We start from the raw sequence: 10249 nt of genomic DNA on the forward strand, positions 1-10249 counted from the left end.
TGGCCATATCACAAAAAGCAAAAGCATATTGACAGTAGTTCTATCCAACCACTATAAGTACGTGTACCTGTGATTAAAATAATGCTTGCTTATTTCTAATACAATACCTACTTGTAAACCTTAAAATACAATGTGGAGAGCTCCATTATTAAGCTTAGACCTTCCTAATATCTTGCAAGATATACTTTTCTGCAGCTTAGAGAGTTATTCTAGCCAAGTGTTAATACACAGACTATTGTTCTATTTGTCCTTGCTTTCTACATCTCATATAACTTTTCTGCTGACATGCCTTGTGTTTTCCACTTAGCTCTAATTGCAGATTGTGATCTCTTAGGCCTGCTTTTTTTGCAACTTTCCCAAAACCCTTCGCTTTTAAGATTTCCCACAGTCCTTTTCTGTTACTGGTTGCCTGGGAGAAGAGACCGACCCCCACCTGGCTATACCCTTCTTTCAGGGAGTTATAGAGGTTACCCTTGAGTCTTCTCTTCTCCAGGTTAAACAACCCCAGCTCCCTCAGCTGCTTCTCATAGGACCTGCGTCCCAGACCATTCACCATCCTGGCTGCCCTTCTTGGGACACATTTGAGCATCTTAATGTCCTTCCTAAACTGAGGGGCCCAGAACTGGACACAGCACTTAAGGTGCAGCCTCACCAGTACCAAGTGCAGAGGAAGGATCACTGCCCTGGTCGTGGTGATACAGGCCAGGATGCCATTGGCCTTCTTGGCGACCAGAGCACACTGCTGGCTCATGTTCAGTCAAGTGTCAACCAGTACCTCCACATTTCTTTCCCTTGTTGCTGTCTAACCACTCTGTCTAGCCAGGTTGTCCCCAACCTGTAGTGCTGCAGGGGTTGTTGTGACTCAGGGGTAGAACCTGGCACCTGGACTTATTAAACCTCATGTCATTGGATTCAGCCCACCTGTCCAGTTCCATCTGCAGAGCCTTCCTACCCTCTAACAGATCAATACTTGCACCCGATTTGGTGTCATCTCAAATTTGCTAAAGGTGGACTCAATGCCCTCCTCCAGACCATTAATGAAGGTACTCAACAGGACTGGCCCCAGCACTGATCGCTGGGGGGTTCCACTAGTGATCAACCTCCAGCTGGATGCAACACCATTCACCTCCACTCTCTGGGCCTGACTGTGCAGCCAGTGTCTAACCCAGCAGAATGCTCCTGTCCAAGCCATGGGTTGCCAGCTTTTCCAGGAGTGTGTTGTGGGAGACAGTGCCAAAGGCTTTACTGAAGTCCAGGTAGTCAACATGCACAGGCTTCCCTTCATCCACCAGGGGGTCACCTGGTCACTCATAAAAGAAATTGTGTTGGTCAAACACACAACCTTCCCCTGCAATCAGCTGTCCTCTAGGTGCTGTGTCATTGCACTCAAGATGATCTGTTCCATAATCTTACTGGGCACAAAGGTCAGGCTGACAGGCCTGCAGTTTCCCGCATGCTCCTTCTTGCCCTTCTTGTGGTCAGCCTCCAGTCATTGGGGACCTCCCTGGTTACTCAGGACTGATGGTAAATGATGGAAAGCATCTTGGTGAAGTCTTCTGCCATCTCCCCCATCACCCTAAGATGGATCCTGTCTGGTGTCATAGACTTGTGAGCATCTAAGTGGCTCAGCAGGTCACTAACTGCTTCTTTGTGGATGACATGGGAGGCTATTGTGTTCCCTGTCCCCATCTACTAGTAAAGGAAACCAGTGTCCTCAGGATAACCTGTCTTACTGTTAAATATTGACTAAGATGTCAGGCACCTCAGCCTTTTCCTCATCTTGGTAACTATATTTCCCTCCTTGTCCAATAAAGAGTGGAGGTTCTCCATGCCCCTCCAAGATGTGTTAAGGAAAGACTGAAGGACTTTGCCTGTTGTGGCAAACTCTCCAAAGAAGCAACTGGTCATCTGTGACAACTGAAGCTCCCCTCACTGAACATACCTCTGTGAAACCTGGGCTGTGAATTTAACCCACCTGAGAGGAATGTGAGATGATTGGCTGGGTGAAATCTCAGACTAGCAAGAGGAAAACACAGATACTGGAGGAACACTGATACTGAACAGAAGGAATCCGCACAGAAAGCCAACTCAGCAACTGTGCTGAAAATCAGGTCTGAGTGGGTAACTCTGTAGCCAATGAGCATTAATTCCTTTGTTTGCTAAAATATATAAATAGTGAAAAATTTTGAACACCTTGGGAACCACATCAGCAAGAAGACCATGGTGAAGAAGGATGCCACAGGATGCTTTCTGGATCCAGGTGTGGTGATAGCTTTTGCTTAAACTGTCTCACTCTTTCTCCCCCTCTGACCTGCCTCTCTTTCCTATTCCTATCACTCTCTCTACTTCACTGTTTACTGTTGAATAAAATCCATACTATTGACTTTGGCACATGGTGTTGTCTGTACCTTAATTCCTCCACAGATGTTCACAGATGAAAAGGAATGGCAAAAACCAAAAGGGTCCAAAAAAACCTCACAAATTTTTATTAATTACACACTCAGCATGGCAATTGGTATATGTTTTGCCACTATCTTCTAATAGAAAAAGAAACAAAAGAATAAAAGAGGGAAGAAAAAGGGGAAAAGAAATCAGGTAGGAGAGGAAAGAAGTTCACAGTCCTGGGTCCAGCATTGATCCAGCCAAAAGGTGTCCAGGGTACCAAGAGAATGCCACCCAGCCTCTGTGGTGGTACATTTTTATAAGTAAATTTTCCCCATCTGGGATTAGGTTCCTCACTCTTCATGCAAATGAGTTAGCATGTGCAGCCCAGTATTCTGGACCTTTCCAGAAATGGACTGGGGGGCTTTGAGGGTTTTTTGGTGGTCTTGATTCTCCCTCTGTTGGCCTTGCTCGCTCCTTGACCCTGCTCCTGCACTTAAGCTGTCCTGTGTATTGTGTAATCACCATGGACTGGAACAGGAAATTCAGCTTCAGAATGGTGTTGCCTTACCTTCATATGGCTCCACTTTCCAGGCAAATCCTGTTATAACTTGCCTACTTGATGGATGTTGGTGTTTAGGGCACAGCAGTGCATTAGCTCTTTACTGTTTAGGTTTCTACATTGGTCAAAAAACCCAGTTACCATCTGAGAGGGACAAAAATCATCCTTTGGGCACAGAAGCGTTTCACATTCTTAACGACAGGGCAACATCTGCACCTGTTTCTTCCATTTATTTTGTTTTCATAGTTTTGTGTTTCTTGCACTTGTTGTTGCAGACTTAAGGTGCCAGATGCTACTTTTTCACTGTAGATGTAATAATAACTGTAGGGAAGGCATTGATCTGTACAGAAAGGAGTGTGAAGCGAAACTCTTCCTAGATGAGGATGAAGGGATCCCTGAGTTCAGGGCTGCCTGGGCAATGATCAAGCCAGCAGATTTTATAAAATTTGGGTGCAGGATTTTATAAAATTTGGATGCAGGGTATTCTCAGAGCAGAAAGTACCTTATTAATATTATTATAATTATTATTATGCTTACAATTCAAAATTTAATTCAGTTTAATGAAATTCAAATTAATATAACTCAGAAGGAAAGGGTTGTGGTCCACTAAATCCCGAACTGCAGCTGGTCCATTCTGCTGTTCAAAATATTTTTCCCTTTAGGTACTGCAAGATATCCTTTAGCAGATTAAAGAATTGCAGCAGCTTTTCACGTGGAAGTGGACAGGGCTTTGTTGAACTTGGAGGTAGTGTTTGCAGAGGGCTTGAGGTGTAGGCTGGTGCTGGTGTTGCAGTAACTGCTGGTGTTGGCTTTATTCCCGTCGCTGGCTTTATTCCTGTCTTGTACCGGATCCAGTTGTAGTAGTACTGAGTGGAGGTGGAGACTCCAGGCTTTTTATATCTAGCACAGCCTATTGCCCAGCTGTGTACACCAATTTGCCAGAAGAAGTCACCACTCTTATCTTGGCAGGTAATAGGTCCCCCGCTGTCACCCTGAAGCAGAGCAGAGAGGATTAAGATGATTTTGAGTGCCTGTCAGCAGTTAGAGTTGGGTCCTTCGCTTGTCCTTTACTCTCCCAGCCCTGGCTGGAGAACTGGATTCCTGGCAGAGGAAGGAACCTGCAGAACCTTGACACTCTTGGGAGCAGGTTGAGGGTCTGTAAGGTGGGGCTCTCTGTCTCCCTTGGATGCTTGGATGTTTCAGGGTTGGTATCTGGACCTCACTGAGCAACAACCCACAGGTGGGAAAGGGGGCAGAAGCTACAGCAGTGGTGTAGAGCTGTGGGTGGGAGAGTGACTGGCCAGGGAAAGCAGGTGCTGGGCTGTGCTTGGGTGGTGTGGTGGGGCTGCCCACACCCCTGGGAGCAGGGGGACTCATAGCATGCTCCTACCTGGCAGATGCCAAGGCCGGTTACCCCAGAAGAACACACGTGGAAGTCGTGGATGTACCCTTGCAGGTAATCGGTACTGTTGCAGAGTTTGTTATTCACAACCTGGACCTTGGCCTGCTGCAGGATCTCACTACCTACTTTTGCTGTGAGCAGAGAAAGAAATGAGTTCCCAGCAACTCCTTGCTCATTCTCCTGGCCTGTCTGTGTGTTGAAATCCTTCCCTAGGGCTTGGCTCTGCCTATAGAGTGGTTTTGGAGTGCTATGTCACTGCCATCTGGCATTGGACAGCAGCCCAAACCCATCTCTCCAGAAGTATGTATCCCACAGCCCAACTCTCAATTTGGCTTTTGCTGTCTGGAAGCCCCAGCCATCTCTCCCTGGTGTTCCAAGCTTGCCCTCAGGGCACAGGTTCTTTATGGGAACTCACATTTTGCGTATGTGTCACCCCAGCCGGCAATGTAACAGTTTTTCAGCTCTGACAATTTCACTGAAGGACCAGGCAGGCAGGCAAGCTGAATGAAGGAGGTGCACTCTACTGGTCTGTCCAATTCCATCACGGCAATGTCGTTAAATACCGTTTCCCTATCGTATTTTTCGTGGTTGATCACCCGCTTAACCCCGCGCACTACCACATCTTGGGTTATCTGGTTCATTATGGTGGCCCCAATCACGACGGCCCACTCCTTCATGGGACTGGAAGGCAGATGGAGAGAGGTGTGAGAGGGAGTCATGTGCTGTCACAGCCCAGCATTTCCTTGCCTTCTGCTTCCTGAGGCAGAGAGCAAAACAGCACTACAGAAAGACAAAACAGGCTCAAGATATGTTCAGCTGGAGGCTGCTAGGAAGCAGAGGCCTGAGCCCAGTCCTCTCCCTGCCCAGGCCTCAGCTAGGCCCTGCAATGTCCTAGCACAAGGCACACTAGTGAGGAAATGGGATGGGAATAGCACACACTGGTTGTTGTGGGGATATCCTTGTGCCCAAGTCTTCCTTACTTTGTGACATTATCAAAGCAGTGGGCCGCTATGAGGACCCACTTCGGGCTGATGAGGGTTCCTCCACACACGTGCATGCTATATTGTAATGTCCAGATAGGGCGGAAACTGACAATGCCAGCCCAGGCCCCATATCCTGGCAGGACATCTGTGCCACCCACAACGCGTGATGAGCTGACCGTAGCAGGCATGGGCCGGAGTCCACAGGTGTCCCTGTAAGGAGAAAGACATTACTGTCCTGTGAGAAGGCTTGCTGCTTTGCAGCATGAAGGTCAGGCAGCTTCCTTTCCCGCAGGGCCTTGGCTGCAAAGCCAGCACGGCCAGGGAACTTCCTGGGGAGTGCATATGTCTGCCTGTTTCTGCTGTAGACAAGTGGTGCCAGCAGCCTGCATGCTGGTAATAAACTGAGACTCCCACCCAGCCTTTTAGAAATTGGTGTGGCCACAGGCAGCAAGCAGGCATCCTCAGGGAACACCCTAAGCTTTTGCCTGGGTCCCCTCAGAGCCCGGGGCTACTTACCCACAGGCGCCATGTGCAGGCCCGCACAGAGCCAGCAGGATGAGGATGCACAACAAAATCATTGCTGTCAGAGACACAAGTCAGCAGCAAGGAGAGAGAGAGAGAGAGGGCCCGTCAGCTCCTCCACAACTGCCAATGGAGCGCCCACAGAATTTGCACTGCCGCAGTGCCCTTGGCCCTGGGGCTGATGTCACAAAGGGACTGATTCCATGTTCCGGGCATGGTGCTGGCCTCTGGAGGCGGGGGGGAGGGGCAATGTAGAGGCATAGAACCACAGAAAAATCTGACTGGAAGGTACCTTAAGGATTGACTGGTTTCAAACCCCAGCCATGCACACAGATGCCTTCCACTACACCAGGCTGCTCAGAGTCCCTCCTGGCCTCAAATGGCAAAAGGAATGGGACATCCACAGCTTCTTTGGGAAACCTGTGCCAGCACCATGACAACGATACAAGATTGTCATCTAAAACTCCTACAGAATTTGCAACAACAATTCAAAGCAACACACATTCTGATTTTTAAAAACAATTTGTGGCATTGTTTTCATTTGCTTCGAGACAGAAAAATCAACTAAACAAATGGAACTGTCTCAAGGCCTAAGCTCTTTTGGTGTTGTTTAGAAACCAACTATGAAGAACTCTAATTAAAAATAATTTTCCTTCAAGAAACTGTAGTCCCTTTACAGTTGAGCCTGTTTATTTAGTTGCTTCCACTGGACTGCTAAACAGCTTACCCTTATTTTGAGAGGTACAGCAGCTGTGCGTTGGACTGCCATTTCAGCTACTGCCAATAAGTTCCTCTGTTCACTAAACTCCAATTTTCTTAGCTTTCTTTTGATGAAGTTCAGGGAGGACCAAGGAGATGGAAGGCTCCTACCCAGAGATCAGTTTCAAGTTCCCTGGTGTGCTATACAGCACACACACAGAAGCACCAGATGTCAGCAGCCTAAGACACTGCATTTCCAGCTGCTGTCCCCAACATCTCTAGGACCTGCAGTCCCTTATTCCACTGCACCTTTGCCTAATGTTGGTGGCCTCTCAGGAGCTCAAGATGACCACCTGTGTATTTTAAGTCTCTGTTACCCAGCCCGAGCACCGGAGAAAGAGTCAGGAGTCATCTTCTGCAGGTCCCAGAGGCTGTTTATTTTATATTATCTAAGAAGTTCTTTCCCTGACTGTTGTGGTCCGTTCAGCTCTTCAGTCCCAGGCACACTGCCCGCCTTCAGGGTGGTATTATCTTTATATACTACAAACTACGTAAACATTATTTATAGTTATTCCAATACATATCATCTATATGGTACAGTCTCGTTCTACTCTAAACCAATCCAGAAGTGTCACCATCACCTAGAAGATGGATGCCAAGAAGAAGGAGAAAGAGGGACAGAATATGCCCAAATTCCTCCATCTTGACCCTGGACCCCTATTCTAAAAAAATCTTAAAAATCTACTTTTTCACCTTTTGATAAACTTACTTATACTCTACTTATTTTTTGTGACTTGTAACTCTTCATGCAATGGTGGTAACTTTTCCCAGGCGTTAAAATCAAAGGCACAGGGGTCTTAGGCTCTGTGCCAAGGCTTCTGAGCCCCCTGCCAGGGTCTCAAGCTATCCAAGGCAGCCAGAGGGATGTCCTGGGTTCCCACATTTGCCCTCCTCTCTGAGCGGGCACAGTTCTGGCCCTTTAGAGAGACCCTTTCCCTTTGTGCCTGACATGCCTGTCCACGGCTGCATTTTGCAGATCCCAGCTCAGGGAGGCCTTGCCTCACACATGAGAATGAGTGGAAGTGCAAACACGGTTATCTGTGAAACAAGATAGTTTCTTAAGACCACTAAAGGTCCATTTTACATCTACAGCAACTAAGTCACCATCAGCCATGGCACACATGTGGAGGAGGCGTGTGGGCTGGACAGCATGGGCCTATGGTATTGAGGCTGCCTTTGGATCAGCAGGCATTGCCCCAGAAAGAAAAGTTGTGTACCACAGTAACCTGAAGTGCTACCAATCAATCCTTCCCTAGCGGGCCTTAGGCTCCCACCTTCAAGCTGCAGTTGGAGTTGAATGCAAGATGAGGCTGGGTTTTTGTTTCTTTGAACTCAGGAAATCTGGTAATGCCCTTCCCTTGCCTTGGTTACACGGGAAAAGAGAAACAAAAATATTTATTTCAGTTTGTTGTAGCTCTTTGGTCTTTAAGGCAGAAATGTCCTTCATGCAGTGCCAGCAGTGGTATTTCAGGAGAAGTGGGCTTGAGGTCTAGGCCTTTGACTTTTGCAAAAGGTAAAAGGGGGAAATGAGATAAAAAGAGGAAAAAAAAGAGATTAAAAAAAGAGAAAAAAATAGAAGAGACAAAAAGATAATAAAAGGCGGGTAAAGGTTTCCCCTTGGCTGGTCTCACCCTTGCAGGTTCTTGAAGGCCTTTGCTGTTGATGGTCACGTCCTGTGGCAAAGTGTGATCTAGGGAGCCTGCAGGTGTCACCTTTGGACACTGAAAGTTGCTGTGGGTTTTTGGTTTTGCTTTGGTTTGACACTTCCCCCCGTTTGGAAATACTCCCCATTGCTCCCCCGTCATTTTCCCCCTTAAGAAGTGCAGGAACAGGGCAGAAAACTTATTTTTGGTCTGAAACTCTCAACCTCTCCCTCTGTAATAAATATTTTTAGATTCCCACTGCATACAATATAGATTATATTATAGGCTGTTTTATAGGGGTATGGGAAAAACTACAAGCCAGTGTTTTCAGAGCTATGCCTTGGAGGAGAAGCCATGCTGAGGTGCGATGGTTATGGACTTGCATGGATGCAGGGCTGGATGATGCCTTGGGAGGAGAGAAGAGCTGTGCACACCCAGCCCCAGCTTGTATCTGCCTCCTGCTGCACAAATGAAGAAGCAGCAACTAACCAGGGAATGATGAGCAATGTTGTCAATATTTAGTATGAGAAGTGGGGAGGGGAGTCTCTGCTGGTACAAGGGCCACCACAGTTGTGGGTTTTCCATTGCACAAAGTCCCTATGCCTGTTGCACAGTATTACAGCACACGCAGCAAAATGTGCCATGATAGTACGTAAATAAACACAGTTCTTTCCAGAGGCTTTTGAAATTATTACAGCTTTTAAACCAAGGGGAAAGCCTCCCCCAAAAGTTCTGGTGTGAGCCTTCACCACAGGGCTGGATAATTCATAGCTTGATTTTTCACAGAGGCTGCTCCTAACTTGGAGAGAAGAATGATGTGATGGCTGCAGATGTTAGACTGTGTTCTTCCTCATTTTTTTTATTCTTGAGTTCATTATCATGATGCTGATTTGATCTTGTCATCTTGTGCCATGCAAAGATTTTAAAAAATGCTGCTGTGTCATGAACAAATCTGAGTTGTCCAGCCAAAGCTGACATTTCAGAAACAATTTCGTACTTTCAGGAACACTTGCTCCTAGCACTTATTGCAAAGCTGGAGCAGAATGGACTTGGGAGAAAGGACAGGTCTACACCATTGAGGGATACAATGAAAATGAAATTGAGAGAAGTTGGTATTTCCTCCCTAGATGGATGCACTGATTTAACTGTGGTTTCTGCATCAGCTGGCTTCCCGGTATCAAGAGCAAGTGCCACTTTTTTGCAAATCTCTGAATCCTGTGCAAGGGTGTGCAGACACCACTGGTCACACACAGCCACCGCCATAACAGACTCCATAGCTGGAAGCATCAGAAAGAGGAGGACTTTGCTCCAACAGAGCAAGACTACTACTGTAACAATCCACATCCCTCACTAACCTGTTTAGGGTTATGTGGACACTATGTGAGGTCTTCTCCAGGCAGGTCCATGTGGCTAGTTCTGAGGGAAAGTGGCATTGCTTAGCAAGATGACCTTTCCTTTAAGGCTGTTTAAGCGCATGATTTTGCTAAACGCATCTTCCTTAGAGGGATCCTGCCTTTAGAAATGGAAGTCAGAGAGAATAAAGCAGTCTATCCTTATGCAGAGGAGAAACATGTTTCTCCTCCGTGGTCCTGGGCCAGTCTGCACAGTCCTGGAGGTAAGGGCCTAGCCCAGTAATAATGGCTGGACTGGTGCACATCTGATGCCCACTTGGAATGTAAGCATGACACCCACAGTAACAGGATGAAGCTTTGTCTCCTATCCCCAGACACCCCACCCCAGTGGGTACAGTTCATCCTCAGTACCAAGTCGGAGGAGCAGCACATCCCTCATGACTTGCTCTCTGAGCTGGATAAGATCTGTGTGAAAGAGGCTGAAGATGCTGAGTGGAAGGAAATGGCAAGGTAAATCCTGCTTGCCAGCTGTGATGGCAAGTGCCCATGCTGGCAGTACCCTTGGGGCTCTGCTTTCTGCTCTCTGGAACACCTTCTGCAACTGCAGATGTGAGCAGCCTTCTCCTCTTGCTACCCCAGAGCTT

General features: G+C 47.3%; 1 protein-coding gene across 1 annotated transcript; it reads right to left on the reverse strand.

Moving 5' to 3' along the window:
* Positions 1 to 3585: 3585 nt before the first annotated feature.
* On the reverse strand, positions 3586 to 5952 carry LOC117010496 (acrosin-like). The gene is made up of 5 exons (XM_033085005.1): positions 5846 to 5952; positions 5327 to 5539; positions 4762 to 5027; positions 4335 to 4477; positions 3586 to 3936 (listed from the first exon to the last, which is right to left on the reverse strand). Exons 1-5 carry the CDS (start codon positions 5905 to 5907, stop codon positions 3586 to 3588), a joined length of 1035 nt encoding a protein of 344 aa, XP_032940896.1. The 5' UTR covers positions 5908 to 5952.
* Positions 5953 to 10249: the final 4297 nt, after the last annotated feature.

This window comes from Catharus ustulatus, chromosome Z, assembly GCF_009819885.2.
Source record: "Catharus ustulatus isolate bCatUst1 chromosome Z, bCatUst1.pri.v2, whole genome shotgun sequence".
Classification (NCBI taxonomy): Eukaryota; Metazoa; Chordata; class Aves; order Passeriformes; family Turdidae; genus Catharus; species Catharus ustulatus.